This window comes from Rhizophagus irregularis, chromosome 13, assembly GCF_026210795.1.
Source record: "Rhizophagus irregularis chromosome 13, complete sequence".
Taxonomy (NCBI): Eukaryota; Fungi; Glomeromycota; class Glomeromycetes; order Glomerales; family Glomeraceae; genus Rhizophagus; species Rhizophagus irregularis.
In genome coordinates, this window is record NC_089441.1 from 3,767,608 (window position 1) to 3,787,402 (window position 19,795).

The 19,795-nt window shown below is 24.3% G+C and overlaps 6 protein-coding genes across 6 annotated transcripts; 4 read left to right on the forward strand and 2 right to left on the reverse strand.

Moving 5' to 3' along the window:
• Positions 1–13: 13 nt before the first annotated feature.
• OCT59_005414 (uncharacterized protein) lies at positions 14–2,656 on the reverse strand. Its single transcript, XM_025320643.2, has 4 exons — positions 2,491–2,656; positions 1,690–2,396; positions 826–1,609; positions 14–737 (listed from the first exon to the last, which is right to left on the reverse strand). The coding sequence occupies exons 1-4, from the start codon at positions 2,627–2,629 to the stop codon at positions 475–477; spliced, it is 1,893 nt and encodes a 630-aa protein (XP_025170858.1). The 5' UTR covers positions 2,630–2,656; the 3' UTR covers positions 14–474.
• A 280-nt stretch (positions 2,657–2,936) lies between these two features.
• On the forward strand, positions 2,937–5,445 carry OCT59_005415 (uncharacterized protein). Its single transcript, XM_025320644.2, has 7 exons — positions 2,937–3,522; positions 3,609–4,044; positions 4,115–4,218; positions 4,296–4,395; positions 4,470–4,545; positions 4,621–4,903; positions 4,989–5,445. The coding sequence occupies exons 1-7, from the start codon at positions 2,995–2,997 to the stop codon at positions 5,091–5,093; spliced, it is 1,632 nt and encodes a 543-aa protein (XP_025170859.1). The 5' UTR covers positions 2,937–2,994; the 3' UTR covers positions 5,094–5,445.
• A 7,218-nt stretch (positions 5,446–12,663) lies between these two features.
• On the forward strand, positions 12,664–14,399 carry OCT59_005416 (uncharacterized protein; the record flags this gene model as incomplete). Its single annotated transcript, XM_025320645.2, has 5 exons — positions 12,664–13,287; positions 13,363–13,512; positions 13,580–13,681; positions 13,793–13,961; positions 14,032–14,399. 4 exons carry the CDS (start codon positions 12,664–12,666, stop codon positions 13,811–13,813), a joined length of 897 nt encoding a protein of 298 aa, XP_025170860.1. The 3' UTR covers positions 13,814–13,961; positions 14,032–14,399.
• OCT59_005417 (uncharacterized protein) lies at positions 14,162–15,300 on the reverse strand. Its single transcript, XM_025309507.2, has 4 exons — positions 15,081–15,300; positions 14,851–14,987; positions 14,706–14,768; positions 14,162–14,629 (listed from the first exon to the last, which is right to left on the reverse strand). The coding sequence occupies exons 1-4, from the start codon at positions 15,241–15,243 to the stop codon at positions 14,570–14,572; spliced, it is 423 nt and encodes a 140-aa protein (XP_025170861.2). The 5' UTR covers positions 15,244–15,300; the 3' UTR covers positions 14,162–14,569.
• A 109-nt stretch (positions 15,301–15,409) lies between these two features.
• On the forward strand, positions 15,410–17,468 carry OCT59_005418 (uncharacterized protein; the record flags this gene model as incomplete). Its single annotated transcript, XM_025320646.2, has 9 exons — positions 15,410–15,667; positions 15,743–15,895; positions 15,979–16,184; positions 16,299–16,384; positions 16,462–16,542; positions 16,610–16,785; positions 16,850–16,939; positions 17,023–17,233; positions 17,320–17,468. 9 exons carry the CDS (start codon positions 15,410–15,412, stop codon positions 17,355–17,357), a joined length of 1,299 nt encoding a protein of 432 aa, XP_025170862.1. The 3' UTR covers positions 17,358–17,468.
• A 143-nt stretch (positions 17,469–17,611) lies between these two features.
• Positions 17,612–18,854, forward strand: OCT59_005419 (ribosome biosynthesis protein nip7). Its single transcript, XM_025320647.2, has 5 exons — positions 17,612–17,693; positions 17,823–17,909; positions 18,126–18,264; positions 18,339–18,479; positions 18,555–18,854. The coding sequence occupies exons 1-5, from the start codon at positions 17,638–17,640 to the stop codon at positions 18,672–18,674; spliced, it is 543 nt and encodes a 180-aa protein (XP_025170863.1). The 5' UTR covers positions 17,612–17,637; the 3' UTR covers positions 18,675–18,854.
• Positions 18,855–19,795: the final 941 nt, after the last annotated feature.

Here is a 19,795-nt window from a genome sequence, read left to right on the forward strand (position 1 = left end):
ATAGTAAAATTATTTTAAAAGTATTTTTTATATTATGTTGATTTTTTATAACAATTTTTTTCTCTTATTAATATACATGACCATTTTACAAATGTCATGTTTCTATGATTTTCAGGCTTCTAAATTACACTAAATTCATTATATTCACTATATTCAATATATTCGCTATATTCGCTATTTTCACTATATTCATTATATTCGCTATATTCACTATATTTACTATTTACTATATTTACTATTCACTATATTCACTATATTCTTGAAGAAAATCTTATTGGAAAAAGTAGTCACAATAATACCGATTCTTTTTTTTTTGAGATTATTTTTTATAAATAAAAAACCGAAGAAAATTTACACGTGAATAAATATCAGCAATTAAACTTTTAATTATATATATAAAGTGCTTCATGATAGGTGTTGTTAATTTACTGGAAAATAAAAATGTTCTTATTAACACTTATACCGTTATTAGTTTTAATACTTATACCGACCACGGGATTCACGTTTTCCTCTTCCATCTCTATCAAATCTTTTATTTAAGTCATTAGATCTACCACCAAATCGACCCCTACCAAATCTATCACCACCTCCTCGTGATCGAGTTTTTTCTTTCAACCCAAACCTATCCAAAACATATGGACTAACTGGCATTTCAGATCCAAAAGCTTTTGAAAATTCACTAACAGCTGACACCAAATCAATTTTTTTGAAATAATTTGCACTGGATTTTCCTGCATCTAAGAATGATAACGAATTTATGATTTAATTTAACGACTATTAAATTTTAATTCTCAATTAAACAATTATGTAATATTAAATACTCACAATATCCTAGAAAAGCCATGGATGCTTCTTTTATTTGGTCAATGTCAAGCTCTTCTAAAGCTCTTTCGATCATGTTATCATCTTCTTTAACATTATAAGACTGACCATCCACTTCTTTTATTGGCAGATCATTGATAAGTTTTGTAAATCCTTTCTCAAAGGGTGCCAATACAAGCATTCCTTCCCCTTCTTTGCCTGCACGGCCTGTTCGTCCCAAACGATGAATATATTGTTCCCGAGTAGAAGGTGCACCAATTTGAAGTACCATCGTAACTCCTGGATAATCCACACCTCGTGCTGATACATCAGACGTAACAAGAACTGCATTTTGTCTTGATCTACGGAATCTATCTGACACTCTGGAACGCTGCATTTGTGACAAACCAGAATGGAGTTCAAAAATCTCCATATCACCCAAATTTTTCAGAAAGTCAGCATAAAGCATAGTTCCCAATCTTGTTGGTAGGAACATTATTATTTTCCCTTTCTTGTGCGATTTTTTATGTTCTTTCATGATATTTCGGATAGTAGTAAGATGTGCTTCATAAGGAGTTATAACGTATGATTGTTTAACTTGAGTATTTGTGTTAACATCATTTGGATCAACAGTATCAATAAATTTGTAATCAGGCTTGAGAGAAAGATTAGCTATTTGTCGGATTTGATTAGAGACTGTTGCAGAAAATAGGAAGGTTTGTCTTTCCTTTGGGAAAAAATGCACAATTTCTTCGATATCATCTCGGAAACCCATATCTAACAGCTGATCCGCTTCATCAAGAATTAACTATTCAAGTTTTTTTTTTTTAGAATTATTCATTCAAAAAGAGAAAAAAAATTTATGAAAATTTAAATATTATCACTAACCGTTTTTATACCATTACATTGTTTTTTAAAATTTGATTCGGTTGATAATAGATCGTATAATCTACCTGGTGTACCTACTACAAGATCTACTCTTTGATGTGATAATTTTCTAACTTGAAGTCTCCTACTTTCACCACCAACTAAACATTGAACTTTATAATTATAAAAAGTCAAAAGTTGATATGCTTCATTTGCAATTTGTTGAGCTAATTCACGAGTTGGGGAAATAATCATAATTGAAACCATTTCTCCTCTATTACCATTTTGAGAATTACGGATTAAAGTTTCTATAGCAGGAATTAAAAATGCCAAGGTTTTGCCAGTACCAGTTTTTGCTTTTACAAATAGATCTCCTTCAATTGGTAATTGTGATAATACAGCATCTTGAACTTTTGACATTTCATGATATTTAAAAACTTTAAGTAAAGCTTGTTGTGTTTTTGGTGAAATTGAAGTAATTTCATCGAATCTTGATGGAACATATTCATCTTTAGATACAATAGAAGGATCATTTATATTAAATTCTTTTCTTTCTGTTTCAGTATCTTCAATTTTTCTTGTCCGTGCTAATTTAGCATATGTACGAATATTCGTGTTATGTAAGGAAGTTTGTGGAGAAGTATTTAGACCAGTTGTTAAACGTGTATCAAAAGAGAACCGTTTGTTTTTCAACACGTTTAAGGTGGAATATCCACGAATTACCGAAGCTATCAGCCGAATTATATAAGAATAGGTATTAATCAAAACCAAAAATATAAACTTATGAACTTATGAACATTCGAATTTAAATATAAAACTAACAATGTTGTAACTCTGTTTTCAAAGCGAACGTTGATGGTTTGTTTCGTAGAAAAGATCTAAAAACCACATTGGTAAAAGCAAAAGCATTTTTATATGAATTATTACGACTTATACTTCCTATCAGAGTTTGAGCATACATTCTTTTTTTTTTATGGATTTTTTTTTTTAAAAAAAAAAGAAAAAAAATTTAAAAATTTATCAAAAAAATTTTTCGTCTTATCAAATCTACATCAATTATCATTGACGTACCCCTGGAGCCTGGACCTGGGTCTTTGGGTCTTGGGTAACATAGTGGGTAACATATACATATGATACATATGATAGGCATTCAATCAACCAATGGGTAATATATACTGTACTGTACATACGATTTGGCATGAGCATTCAAACATCCAATCAAAAAAATGGTTTAAATAAATATACGTATTTTATTATAATTTGTCTTCATTATCTTTTATATAAAAAAAAAATTTCAATTACTTTTTATCTATTCTTATAGAAAAAATGGCACAAATAACCATTCCTAATAACAATGTTGTAACCTCAAAAGCTGAAACACCTGAAACACCAGTAGTAGTTAGTCAACAATCATTATTATCTGCTTTAAGCTATCTTCGTGCAGAACTTGAAAAATTGAAAAAAGAAAATAAAGAGTTATCAACTGAACGTACAACTTTATTTGAACAATTAGAAAATGAAAAGAACAAGAACAATAATAATATAATAAATAATAATAATAATGAAATAGTAGAAGATAGTAATAGTATCAACCAAAAGGACAATAATAATAATGAGGATTCTACTGATTCTACTTTGTCGAAAAATGACGATGATCATAAAAAATTGATAGAAGAATTAACGACAAAAATTGAACAAATCGAAAAAGAAAAAAAAGAGGAGATTACAAATATTGAATCACAACTTGAACAAAGTAAGGAAGAAAAGAAACAATTAGAAGTACAACATCAAAGTTTAATTGCTAAATTGGCTAATTTTAAGACTTCCATAGCTGATAAATTGAAAGCGGACAATGTATTGATTTATTTATTTACTTATTTTGTGCATAATAATTAATTTTTTATTAATTAATTCTTTTTATTTATTTATTTTTTATTCAGGAAGAACATAATAGAATTAGACAGCAATATAATGAATTGAATGAACAAAATAAAGAACTTAATAACACTATTTTACAATTACAAGCTAACCTTTCTACCAGTCAAGATGAGAACGATAAAGTAAATCATCAATTAGAGTCTTTACAATCACAGCTTTTTGATATACAACAGCAATCTTCACGTGAAATTGATGAAAAAGATGATATAATTCGTGACTTACAATATAATTTAGACCGTACAGGAAGAGAACGAGAAGAATGGGAAGTTAACGCAATGGAATTAAAAAGTGCAAAAGATGAATTACTTTCTCACATAAAACATTTAGAAAGGGAAATGGATGCCTTAAAACACGAGAAAGAAGTTTTAATTGTTGAAAAAAATAATGAGTCAGAAAGTTTGGCCAATCTACAAAATGTTTTAGAAGAGTTTGAAGCAGGTAATAAGGATTTTATATTTAATTTGTCAAAAAATTTTTCATGAATCTGACTTTCTTGTTTTTATATAAGCTAAGCAATCAGAGATTCGGGAAGCCGTCGAAGGAATACAAATGCGACTTACCACTGCTACCAAAGAGCTAGCAGAGTATAAAGAGCGTGCATTATTGGCTGAAGTAATTCTTACTTTTAGAATATTATGTATTTATTAATAATTAAATCCTCTTTTAACAAGTTTGTTTTACTTATTTAGACTCAATTAGCGCAAATAAAAGATGAAATCGGAAAAACGTTGCAATACGAAAAAGAAATAAAAGAAAAGAATTTACTAATTGGAAAGTTACGACATGAAGGTATATATATTTATTAATGTTTGGAATTTTAAATTTTTTTATTATTTATGCTCATCTTTTACCCTTTTTTATAGCTGTAATATTGAATGGGCATCTTACTGAAGCTTTACGTCGTATGAGAGAGGAAAGCAGTGAGAATAATGTGGACAAGTTAGTTTGCTTAAAATATATAAGTGATTTTATTAATTTCTTTCCTGTAATAACAATTTTAATGTTATTTCTTAGACGCCTTATTACCAACCTTTTGATCGCTTTCTTCAACACTCCACGTGGAGATAGCAAACGATTTGAGATATTACAATTGATGGCAAATATGTTAGAATGGACGGAGGAACAGAAGGAACAAGTAGGTTTAATAAGAAAAGCATTATCTAGCAGATCTGAAGATCGATCAAATAAATGGGTATCAGGTTTATGGACACCCACTATTGAGAGACCACGAGGTCGACTATCAGAAGATGTCCCTAGACCAACTATTCGTATATCTGAAGATGAAGCTACTAGAGAGGTAAATGACTTAAAGTGATTTATTTAATTAAAATTAATTTATTAATTCACTTATTTTTATTATCTTTTTTTAATACTTTTATTAGTCATTTTCTGATATGTGGATATCGTTTTTACTTAAAGAAGCAAGTAAAGACAATCAACATAATAATGGTAATAGTAATAATTCTAATTCAAAACAAGTAGAATAATTAATTAATTTAATGTATTGTAGTCACCTATTGTGTGCTTTATAGTAACTTTTTCATTATATTTAAGAAACAGACTTTGAATGTGCTAATAAACATTATTTTATAATTAAATTAGATGGGTGAAAAGGTTTATATGATTAGAGATATAATTAATATGCAAATAAAAGGGGGGGGGAGGATATCAGATACATGTACAGCAGTAGTATATAATAGATGTAATTTCTTGACTGCTAAATCAATCACAATAATTATCATATAGACCAAGTTTTATTTATTATTAATCCCTTTTTTTTGTTATTTTTTATTATCATTTACAGTTTGGCTAATAGAATTCATGTTTAAAATAAATTTAAAAGTAATGATTTTTTTAATAATAATATTATATAATATATAATTATTAAAATTATAATATAATAATAATATACTATTTAAGATAATATAGATACAAAAATTTTATGAATATTTAATTAAGCAGAAAAGTAAAAATCCAGATAATTAATATAATTTAATTAAAGAAAATTAAATCAACAGTTTATTAAATGGTATTAAAATCTATTAATAAAAAAAAATACAAAAATAATAATAATAATAAAATTTTACTATTATTAAATTACTAAAATTTATAAATTATATTAAATCTTGTATTGCTAAAATTTAAAATTTTATCAAATTAATTCAAATCAAATTTAATTTAAATTAATTTATAAAATTACTTTAAATTTTAAAGATTTTTTTAAAATTTTCAAAATTGATTTTAAACTTTTAAGTTTACAATATTTTAGAATTACACAATTAGAATTTTATTTTTATTAGTTAGTTATATATAGGATTATTGATATAAGTAAACCTTTTGATTTTTAATTAAATTATTTGAAATTTTTACTAAAATTTGTTTTATTAATTTTATATACAGACTCCAGCATAAGTAATGGTAGTTAGTTTTTTAATTTAACTTATAAATTTTATAATAAAGCTATGATTTTTTTTTATTTTTGGAAAGAGAAGTCAAAAATGCATATATTTTATTAATATTTGATTTGGCCTCCATTTGCATTAATGTATACTTCAACTTGACTTTATATACTATTATTATTACAATAACTTTGCTATTAAAAACCATGCTATTTTTAAGATTATTTCATTACTTCCAAATAAATTGAGAAATAACCTGAAATTTTTTTTCTTTTTTTTGTGTTATTATTTTCTTAATATATTGCTTCAAAAAAAATCCAAATTTCTCATTAGGATTTGAAATCTAGACTTTGAATGGCCAAAAAAAACTTATTATTGAAAAATAAATATTCATACTATATTAAGCATTATGGGAGTTGTTATTTTATATATTTATTATAATAAAAAACTCATCAATAATCTAGAAAATTATTTGATTAATTAAAAATACATATATTTCAAAATTTTTTCAATGAAAATTAAAATATATAAAATGATCGTCACTTTAATTTTGGTAGTATTTTTTTAAGAAATAACTCTGATATGATATTTAGAATAACAAATATTTAGAATTTTACCATATTTTTAAAGAGGAGGGTGCATTGCTTATGAAAATGCAAAAAATTTTCAGTTCAATTAAAAATTACCTAAAATTTTATTTTAAAAAAAGTTAGCATCTTTATAAATAAATTTAATTATAATGGAAGCCATTTTGGGCAACAAAATAAAAATAATATTAGTATTTGAAATTACTTTTTTTTAGTTGCTTTTTAAATGATCATTTCACTATTTAATTTAGTATAATAAATAATAATCTAATCAGAATAGTAATAGCGTTATAGCTAAATTAAGAAGCAGTATTCTCACCACTATTACTTTCACTAAGAACTGTATATATATTTAAAATAATCTTTAAAAAAACTCAAAATTTATATTAAAAAAATACCTTATATATATAAGTTTAAAGAAATATGTTTTTTTTATGCTTGTGATATATCATATCTTCCTTTTTTGATAATTTTTATATATTAATTATACTAATCATTTTAATCATATAATTTCATTAAGATTTTTCATTTTTTAAAAAATCCTGGTATAAGATCTTATGCACTTACTATATACTATAAAAAACTTTATACTATGTGTATTTTTAACCATTCTACAAGTTTTCTTAATATATTAAAAAGAATTTAGAATAACATTTTTGACTTTTATATGTAACATATTATAGGGGTACGACATAATGCAAATGTAATAAAAAATAAAACCCAAGTTTAAAATATATTTAATTTTAAAAAAAAATTGTAATAATATATTTAATTATTAATTATTATTATAGTTCTTTTAAATTTTAATAATATTACTATATTACTATTCCTTAAACCGTTTTGCGAGCAAATTTGTTCACAATTCTAAATTAAAATAAATGACACTATAAAAAATTCTTTAATTTTGGCCAGATTGTCACATAATTTTGCAGCCAAATTGATTTACATTCTGGCCATAAATTGTATGAGTTAGATATGCAGTTGATTATTAAAATTGGATGAGAAATTAACCCACAAAAATAGTATCAGAATTTTTATATAATAAAATCCAAACTTTTCTTACTATATTTTTTCTCTATTTGAATATTTATTATAACTTTTTATTTTTATTATAAAAATTTTGCATTATAATAAACAAAATAGAAATAAAAAAAGGAATATATTTTTTTTCGCACCTGCGATATGTCGCATCTCCCTTTTTTAGTAATTTTTATATATTAATTATGTCGATCATTTTAATCACATGACTTCATTAAGATTTCCCATTTTTTAAAAAATCTATAGTACATAGTAAATGCATAAGGTCTTACGCATAAAAAACTTTATACTATATGTATTTTTGACCGCTTTACAAGTTTTCTTAATATATCAAAAAAGGATTTCAAATGTCATTTTTGACTTTTATATGTAACATATTATAGGGGTACAACATAATATAGATGTGATAAAAAACAAACCCCTAAAAAAAATTAATTTTTATGAGTATATAATTAAAATGCATAATAAAATTTTCATTAAGGTTCTATATAAAGTCAAAATCCTATTTTTAAACATCAAAAATCATATTAACAAAAGTTGTTTCTCATACCAATTTCTACATATTCTATTAAGCTTTTATATAGCTACAATTAATTATCAATGAAATCGTAAAAGTTAAGTGCAAAGTTTTTAGTTTTTTAAAATTTTGTGATTATTTTAAAATACAACTTTTGACCAATAGGTAATTTTTGATTTTCTAATATATAATTAATAAATGATAATAATTGCTGCACAATATATAATTTAAACTATCTTGAAAAAAAATTTTATTAAAATTGCTTTTTATTAAAATTGCTTTATTTTTATAAATTAGATAAGAGCTAAAATTTGGTAAAATTGTGGGCAAATTTGCCTGCAATTGCTTATGATTTAAGGGATAATATTTATAGTTAAATGCTAAAATTAATTAAAATTAAAAATAATAATTAATTTACAGTATATTGCAAAAAAAACTGGAATTAAAAAATTAACTATAACACCATGATAATTTCACCAAATTACATATAAAATAGTTTATTTGAAAGATAGAAACCTATAGATTTTATCAATAATAAATTAATATATATAATTAAGCTTATAATTATATTTTTTTTTATTTAAAAATTTTTTATAACTATTTTAAAGCAAATTTATATTTTTTTGCATAAATGCTTTATATTATTAAAGAATTTTTTTTATTTGTATTTTTCCCATTTATCTTAGTAAAATTCAAGAAATTTCTAATGAATTTGCAACTATTTTTAATTTATGGATTTCATGTCAAATTTTTTTTTAAAATAAACATTTGTAATTAATTTTCTCAAAAAGTAAAAAAGTATTGAGCCCTAAATGATATCAAAATATAGCTTCAATATTCAAGTTTATTTTATACTTTAAATGATAAAAATTGGTTTTATTTTAAGTAAATTACATATATTTTTGTAATTTGAACCATTTATTAGTATTTTTTACTATACATCAAAATTGTGATAATTTGAAAAATAAAATTTATATTTTTTTATCATAAATGTTTCTTTACTGCAGATTTTTTGATATTAATTTTATAGTATTATTTTTAACAATATTTGAGTATTTTAAATTAAATTAAATTCACCAATATTTCATAAATGTAATTTAGTTTTCTGTTATATTTTTTACTTTGAAGTAAATAATTATTGCTAATTTTTTTTAAAAGATAATGTAAGTATTTACAATCAACCTTTGTTATAATGAACCTTAGGTTCTAAATCTCAACTTCACTATAAAGTATGTAAATTTCAAGAAACTTCTTTAGCTAAACTACACAGGTCAAAAAGTGAAAAATCAGGTACCAATTGGTGACTGATTGATGTCTAATTTTTCACTTTTCGACCTGTGCTAATAAAGCAATTTTCTAAGATTATAATAATTAAACTGATATTTATAATTGAATACTTATGAATCAAAAGCAATAATAATACTAAAAGTAGTTAAGTAATTAATAAAACTAAAATATATTATAAGAAATATTTCATATTGTAATAAACTTAGCCATAATCATAGGATTTTGCTATAGTGAAGATTTTAAGAAATTTAATTAGTTAATTCGCTATAGAAAGTTTGAAAATTTATTATAGTTGTCTGAAAAATTCACTATATCAAAGATTTGCTATATCAAAGTTTGACTGTATAACTTCAACAATTTATACAATATAAGTTGAGTTTATTTTGAACATATAACATGCATTTTTATCATATAAATAATTTTCTGGATTTTTTTGCAACATATTGTAAAAGAATAAAAATTAAAGAAAATTTTAAAGTTTACACAGGGTGTTTGAATACGAGTCATGTGAAATATAATGATACTAATGTCACACCCTTTTACTTTTTTTATGTAATATATGTATTTTTGACTGCTCTGCAAATTTACTTAAGGTATCAATGGGGTTTTGAATGCTGTTTTTAATTTATATATGAAAAACTGTCTTTGCCGATCATTTCCTAAATTTTTTTAAGAGCGATCGGCAAAATCAATTATTCATAGGTAAAGTCAAAACTGACATTTAAAAGTACTTTTGATGCCTTAGGTAAACTTGTAGAGCAGGCAAAAATCCATTTATCTACTAATTTTAAAGTTTATACTATTGGTCAAAATGGTAATAATCACATGACCTGAGTTCAAACATCCTGTGTACAAATAGAAATTGCCAAAATTAAAATATATTATAATTAAATAAATAAATATTTAAAATATTTTATATATTTGATTATGAATTAAAAATAATAAAATTTTAAAATATAGACTTTTTGCAATAGAAAAAAGAGTAACTACTAAAAAAATCAAATTTATATTTATATACTAAAAATACTTCAGAATTAGCATTAACTAAAAAAAAAATTTTTTTTAGCAGTTTTCTTTCAAAGAACCCATATATTTTATTATAAATTTAGGCAATTTATTTTAATGTAATTGTTAAATAAATAATATTTTTCATTAAATTTAAGTATAATAAAATATAAATTTAATTTCTATTACTTATAGAATCATATTAAAAAATTTTACTATATATACAATAATTAATTATATTAAAGTAAAGTTTAATAGAATTGCATTTTTTATTATACTGTATTTATTTTTTTTTATTAGTAAAATTTATTATATTATATTATTATATTTAGATATATATTAAAATAAAAAAAATTTAATTACTTTATTTATATATAAAACAATTATTAGTAAATAAAATTTTATTTATAAATTTATAATTGGTACTGAATTTCATTATTTTAATTTCTTTAACAAATTAAAACTACCTGTATTTTAGTTTTTATAAAAATTAAATATAATTTTTATATAAAAATTATATTTTTTATTAGTATTAACTTTAATTTTAAAGTGTAATTTGTCAATTTAATTAAATGAAATTATTTTTTTTATATTTAAATAAAGTTGTATAATAAAGTTAAAACTTAATTTTTATAAATATAGATGTAATATTTACAGAAAGTATTTTTTATAATATAATTTTTAAATTATTATACCAAAATATTTTTTATATATCTAATTTAACTTTACAATTTATTATAATTAGATTATATTATGGAATCATCTGATCAGTATTAAATTACTCTGTTAATTAATTTATATAATTTAATTGTTTATTTAATATTAGACTAATATGTAAATATGAAATTCAATTTATTGGTTTAAAAATTAAGGATCCTTTATGATTTTTTACTAATAATTTCTACCTTGCTTTTTTTTTAAATTCTATTGGTTAATTAGTTAAAAAGCTTAAGGGTGACCTATTTTATAAATAAGTGAGGTTCTAAAAATTAATCTAATTTTAACTTTATACAAATCCATAAGTTATACAGTATTATTTAAATTTAATATTTACTTGATCAAGAAAATAAATTGTAATAACTAATATAGGATAAAAAATCTATATTTTAAAGAAAAAATATAATATAAACATATTATTTAAATCCCAATTTATATAATTATTTAGAACAATTTAATTTAAAGTTCTAAATATTTAGACACTTTAGACTGGATTGCTAAAATAATTATTGATAATAAACATTATACTTTAGAAGTAAAAAATCAAATTGATTTATTAAAAAATAGAATAAATAGAAATAGAACTATTATATTACTTTTTCTAGTAATATTTCTTTTTTGACCTTATAAAAATGTATATAAAAATAATTATAGAACTGTTACCCATTTTATGTAACAGGAGTTACCGGAGTCCTGTTGGTACGTTAGTTATCACAATGTGTCACATCCTTCCATGATTTCATAACGCTATTTATACCAATCCTACATTTTACGCATTTTACGCGGGTGTACTATTACAAATTTCAATAATTCTAATAATTTTTGTATAGCGAAGTATTTAAGTTGTTTATATTAAATTATATTTATTGCTTTTAATCAGAATTTTCGAGATTATGTTTGGTGCTTAAAGCTTGACTATATTGATAAATACCGATAAATGGATGTGCTATTTGCAATATAAGTTTTAAATAGGTTTTTACGGGACAATCGATCTTTGTTAAACCTGTTTTAAATAGGTTTTTACGGGACAATCGATCTTTGTTAAACCTGTTTATAATATAAAATTTTAGCCAAAATAAATAGATGCCTGTTCTGTTCCAGTTTTTTTTTTAAATTATTCTATATTTATCTTTTAGGCTGAACAAAGAAAATAAGTAATCGGCGGCGGAAATTTTCCCAAAGAAAACTTTCTAAATTGATATATATAATAGAAAATTTGCTAAATCTAAGCCAATATAGAGAATTTCCCGCGAATATGCGCGCATGCTAATCTTTCTTTGTTTATTGCACAAATTTCAAGGACTGGTACAGTATATTTGTGATCAGAAGGGAGTGACGTTGCCTTACATTGTGTCATGATACAAACTACAATTTATAAAATTTCGAGATCATGTAGGCGAGTTTTCAATTTATTTTATGGAACGAATAGGACCGATTTTACCGTTCTTCTGATTATGCAAAGTTGAAATCTTGGCAAGAGTTACTTTCTTTATCTTTCTCCCACTAAATGGACAACAAAGTTGGCCAAAACGATAAACAAAATAATGTGGCAGAGGAAGAGGTAGCTCCACCTCAGAATATACAAGAGAACGTGGTTGTAAAGGACCAAATTGAGGGTGAAAAAGAGGACGGCTCGCCAACAACCTTAACGCAGAAATACGTTGTTGTAGGTGACACCAACCAGTCGAGCACAACAGAAGCTGAGGGTAGCTCACTTGAGTCACCAAAAACGCAAAAAACTGCGCTGCAGTCAGATTATATACTTACTACACAATCGACTTCTAAATCTATACCTACTACTTCCTCAAATCCGTATAGACATAATACAAGTGTCTTGAAATCCGAAAATTATATTTTTTCAGACTCTCAATCACACACTCATTACTCAGGCACAGACATTGAGCAAAAAAACTTTTCAAAAATTGCCGAAGACGGTACGTTAACTCCAAGACTCACAGAAATGGAAAATTCAAGTCCTTCAATAAGTCCTGGACAACCTAATACATTATCATCGAATGTAAGTACTTCCGGAATAACAGCACCTAAGCGAATAATTCGAATAGACAGAGATTATACGAGTGGAGAACTATGTCAATTTCAAACAGCTTTTCCTGTAGAAATTGATGGACGGGTAAATTATTTTATTATTTAATAAAATTTCTTTTTTTTTTTAAGAAAGAAAAATTTCTAATTCCTTTAAATTCAGATAACCCCGAGGCGATTTCAACAAACAATAAATACGTTGAATGACTTGTTGGCAAAGGCTCACAATCCAAAATATAATTTTTTTGATAATTGTCTTGCTTGTCTAACAATATACACATCAACGCTATGCTTACGACCGCATTTTGATCGGGTAAGAATATAATTTCATCTTTACTAAGCAATGATAAACGAGATATTAATTTAATTGGTTCATACAGATGATTGAAGAAATATGTAAATTTCTGGATAATGAGAATATATCCTCATATAATTCACAGGGGCTTAATTTCAGAGATCCAAGGCGAACTTCATTTTTATTTGTATCCTTTATTTCAATCAATTCGGATCCATGTTTATAGTTTAAATAACCATTATTATCTTTAACTTACCGGCTTTTCTATCGTGAACCCGATCTTTTTTTTTGTAAACAGCTTGAACTTGAACTATACTAAGGATCTTTTTTCTTTTGTAGTTATCTTTATATTATATGTTATCAATCTTGTATATCAGTAATGTAAATTCCTTTATAGAGTCACCAACAAAATTCTCGAATTCGGATATCCTACCGTACGAAGTAAAATAATAATAATAATATTAATGGTAGTATTAATTTTTCACTTTCCATTTTTTATCGGACTTTTTAAATTAATATTCTTTGTCGGTTTTTTAGAGAAAAGGATATAGGAGTGAAATTCTTTGTTTCTTACCTTTTTTTTGTACTTAGTTTTTAATGAACATTGATTTATTTAAATTCAAATAATAATTTTTCAAAAGATCTATTGAAATATAATAATGTGTTCTATTATTAAGTTTTTCTATAGCATTTATTACATTCTTCCTAGCCTCCCTTTTCCCCTTTGAAATTCATTTTATTTCACATATACATTTCATTACATGCCTGCATCATAAAAAAAAACTAATATTATGGTCGCCTATTTTATTTTTTTTATTCCTTTCAAAAAATTAACTATAAAAGTCTGTAAAAATTTAATTAAAATTATAAAAAATTAATGCGGATCAGAATAAATCTTTATTTTTATTAATTGTAATTATTATATTACCAAAATCCTTTCATCACTTTAGAATTCCAAATCATAAATTATCTATTCCGCCACTAGAAATATTTAATTTAATTATTATTATTAGAGAGGAAAAAATAAAGGTGAAATATTATTTATATTGAAAATTGATTAGAGCTTGGAGGATTTTTATCCCCATGCTGCACTTGTACAATAATTTATTATCAAATGTCCATCCGTATTGAAACACTAATTAAAAAAAAAAATAATAATATGAGAATAATTGAATAAAATTAGAACAATATTTGATATGTTCATAAAATACCTTGACTAAATTGGCAACTATTTCATCTGGTGCAGGAGAAAATGCACTGTTTATGTATAAGAACTGTTATAAGAATTTAGAACTATATTAATAAAATGTTCCTGTATAACAAAAACTAACATTTTTTCCAAATAAGATCATTTACCAAAGGATCCGAAGCCTTATAATTAAGTTCTCTCCTTAAAAATTGAATAACGGCTTGGAATTTATTCGACGCATTTATCTTGTACAAGTTTTGTTTTAAAATAGGTGCATTTCCTATCGCCCGAAAACGAACTATGACTTTAAAACAAATAGGTTACGTGTAAAGAAAAAAAGCCAAATAAAAAATTAAACAAAACATATAGTACATTAGATCAAAATCTTGGTTTCTACCTTTAACGGCATCTTTCTTTTTATACTTTTCAAGAGCAAGAGAAGGGTTTTGCGATATTTGTGAAGGTGTAAGAGTTTCGGCTGGTGGTACGTTAAAGGGAGGGGGGGGAATTGGAGGTTGTGGTGTACCTAAAGAAGTGAGATCTGCTGCTTGCGAAGACATAATGTGTATAAATCTAAACGATAAAAAAGTTTAAGAAAAAACTTCTAAAATTGGACTGACGCAATGTAGAGTGCAAACAAACTGTGATCTACAGATCATTACATCATCATCTATCATCCTTATTTTTAAAAAATTTTTTTTTTATCTCCTCCCAACGCATATTAATATGATTGCTTCACGAACATTGTTTACATTTTCTAATGTTTTGCGAACAAGATCACGTTACTTAATACAGCTGAAATATCGTTCTACACATGCGCGAAGTTATACAAGTCCTGTTACAAAATTTTTTGAGACTATAAATGAAGAAATAAAAAAGAATAAGGAATTACAACAAAATGTGAAATTGTTACAGGATCAGGCAGGACAATTAAGTGAATCTGACGCTCTAAGAAAAGCCAAGGAAGCTTATATAAAAGCAAAGGTATGGAAAGTTAATTTAATTATTAACATAGATAGATCAATCGCATTCTTACTTTGAAGCGGAATTGATTTTTAGGAAGGCGCGGAAAATACCACAACACTGGGATCGGAGAAACTTAAAAAATCTATGGATGAAATTAAAAAATCTGCTGAGAAAGTTGGATCAGCAGTATCAGACACATTCGAAAAAGTTAATGAAACTCCTTTTGTTAAAGAAAGTAAAGAAAAGGTTAGAAATATCAACACTATTAGTAATCTTTTATTAAATCGTTATATACTAAGTATTTAATGAATTTATAATTCTTTTATTAGATATCTCAGTTTTCAGATAAAGTATCTACGACAACTGAACCAATAAGACAAACAAGGGTTTACACAAACATTCGCGATTCTTTGAAAGAAACTGTTGGGGATGATTCAATGAGTTATGGTGGGTTTGTTGATAAAGAAACAAGGAAGAAGATGAAGGAGCAGGCCTTGTCAAAATCGAAATCGAAAGTAGTTGAAATGAATCCAGAGTAAGTGTCACTTATAAATTTTTTATATTGCTCCCTATTTTAGTTTTACAAATAATTTGATTAGTTACAATTTCTTGTGCTCACAGCTTTATAATTCAAATCCTATTCAAATAGAGCTGGATCATCTATGGTGTTGCATAAAGACTCGGCATGGAAAGAAAGTTGGAATAAGATTAAAGAAACCAATCCAATTATTCAAGGTAACATAATTTATATATTCTCTAAGTAGATTATGCAAATCTTTAAGATTATTAATATGTATTTTGATAATATTAAGGAATTTTTAATATGAAAAAAAGTTATGAAGATAGTGACAATATTTTCATTTCATATACTAGGGCTTTCACGAGTACACTAGGTATGTTCATTATTCAACCATAAAAGCAAATTTGAATTTGATATATTGATTTACTTGAAAATTAAAGGGTCACTTTTTGAGGAAAATGAAACGGCTCAAGTTATGACACAAATGAAGATGATTGATCCACGTTTTAATTTAGAAGATTTCATGAGGGAAGCAAGAGAGTATATAATACCCGAAATAATGGAGGCATATTTGAAGGGAGATACAACCACATTAAGAGAATGGTGCTCAGAAGCGGTGCGTATTTTTATTGTTTTTTAATTATATTTAAATAGATTAATAAAATATATTTGCTTAATAGACATATAATGTATTAACACATGGTATCAAAGCACAAATAAAACAAGGTCTTATAAGTGATTCAAGAATTCTTGATATAAGAGATGTGGAGGTAACTATTATTATTAAATGTCTAATTGACTTTATTATAGGTTTATGCAGTTCATAATGTTATTTCTTTTTTTTTTGACACAGTTTGTAACAGCTAAACTTCTTGAAAATTTAGAAATTCCAGTATTGGTAATATCCTTTAATACTCAAGAAGTAATTGTATTTCGTGATCGATTAACAAATGAAATAAAATATGGAAGTGAAGATCAAATTGATCAAAATACATATGGTTGTGTATTTACAAAACAGGAAGATAGATTAATGGATCCAGTAACTAATGGGTGGAAAATGATAGGTAATATACAATAAAATATTCCAAAACTTATTTTTTTTCTATTATGAAAATTTCTAACTAATTGACTTTTTTTTTAAAAAAAAAAGATATAGCAAAAAATAGATCACAGAGATTATTATGGTAGAAAAAATTTTTTCAAAAGGTTATTTTATTGAGTTTTTTTAATGACCAAAATAAAGACTACTAAAAAATAACATTTCTCTGAGATTAAAAATCAGAGAATTAATTTAATTACTTGAAAATATTTTGCTTTTATACAAATAATGCATTAAAGATTGATTCAAAATTGCGGAGTTACTAACCCTTTTTTAGTCAATCGGTCACGTGAAATTACAAACTTCAAGTTAAATTATCTTTGTTTCACAAAATCCGAAAAAAAATTTTTTTTGCCCATTTGATAAAAAATGAGACCGTTAACAGAAGACGAAACCAAAGTATTCTTTGAGAAATTATCGAAATAGTTAGTATTTTCCAGACATACTGTTTATATCAGTTTGCTTTCTAAATACTTGATAATTCGAGTTTATTTAAAGGAATTTTGAATATTAAATATAAATATCATAATATATTTTCTCTTTTATTTTATAAGTATTGGAAGGAATATTGTACATTTAATTGATCGATCAGATGAAACTTATTATTTTAGATTACATCGTGATAAGGTTTATTATATGAGGTAAGTAATAAGAAAAGAGGATAATGTGTTATTGTGTTAAATAAAAAAATTGAAACGTGCAGTAGAAAAGGAAGCTAGAATGGATGCGTTTCGATAACATCGAGTAATTTAATATATATATATATATATTAAAGATTAGTTGTTGTATGTTTAGATTCATCAAATATCTAGGTTTAAATCATGAAAATTTTAATGATCTAAATTTTTATTTTTTAGTGAAGCATTAATGCGACAAGCAATAAGTATAGGGCGTGATCAATTAATTTCTTTAGGAGTATGTTTTGGTAAATTTACGAAATCAAAGAAATTTAAATTACATATTACAGCATTAGATTATCTTGCTCAATATGCAAAGGTAATGTGAAAACTTTGCGGTTTATGATTGGATTTCAATTCTAATTGTAATATTGATTTTTTTTTTTGGTTTAGTATAAAATATGGATAAAACCAAATGGAGAAAATACATTTCTTTACGGAAATCACATACTTAAAGCACATTTAGGTCGTATAACAGATGATACTCCTGAACATCAAGGTGTTGTAGTTTACTCAATGTCTGATATTCCTTTGGTAGGTTATATTTTATTTATTATGTATTTTTTTTTTTCCATTAAATATTGAATAATATGTTCTTTCAATTATTAGGGATTTGGTGTTACAGCTAGATCAACTGTTGAAACTCGTAAATTACAGCCAACAGATATTGTTGCTTTTCATCAAGCTGATATAGGAGAATATTTACGTGAACAAGACACTTTATTTTAAACCTATAAGAGCAGAAATAAAAAAAAAGAGCTCGATCTAGTATATAAAATATAATTGTAAACATAAATGTTTTGGCAGGTTTATTCAATTAATAGTTTTGGCCTACCAATTATTTTTTTAAATAATTTATAATGTTTTAGTAAATGCTAAATAATAAAGGTAAAGTTGTTTTTAAATTCATGCAGTACCGGAAAGTAGAAGTTAAAATTACCAAAAAAAAAGAATAAAACTGATAATTAGAATTATTTCAAATCTTGCCATTTATTATTAAAATATTATATATTAAATTTTAGTAATTACAGTAGCTATTTTTTTGTCACTAATTTTTTTTAAACATTAGTAATTATTATGATAAATAAAAGGAATAACTAATAGTATCTAATGAATTATTTAGTATTTTATGTAAATCATAATATAAAAAAGAATTAAAATAAAATAAATTTAATAAATTTACAGTTTGAATTGTTATTTAACAAAATAATTTTTTAAATTAATAATAAAATTCTTTACAATATTGAAATTTCAAATAATGTTAAATTTAATATCATATAAACTGTTTAGGTAATTGTAATGATATTTATAAAATTCAACAAGTAATTATTATTATTTCTGTATATTTTTTTTTTACTTACTATATGATAGTAGAGTTGTAATTTTAATATTTAAAATAATTTATAATTGCTAAAAATATCTGATTTAGATTTAATCTGATTTTAATATTAAATCAGGAATTACTACACTAAAAAAAAATATAAGATAAAATTACTAATAAAATTTTATATTTTACAGTATTGCCATTTTGTAATGTTGATTCAAATATTAATAATATGGTTTTTTTTAATGAATTTTACCAAAGATTGATGGTTACATAAATTTATATACCATTGCCATTTAGCCAAATAAATTAAAGAGTAACGATTAATTTGGATCACAAATTGTGATTCACAATGAGAAACTTTTTATAATTGTATTTTAATCAACAATAATTGATGTTTAATGTATGGATAAATCATGATCTTATATTATTACTACTCAAATTATTCGTAATTCTAAAAACATCAAGTGTTCAAAAACCTGCGACAACCAAGGTTTTTGATGTTACAAAAATTCCAAAATCTATC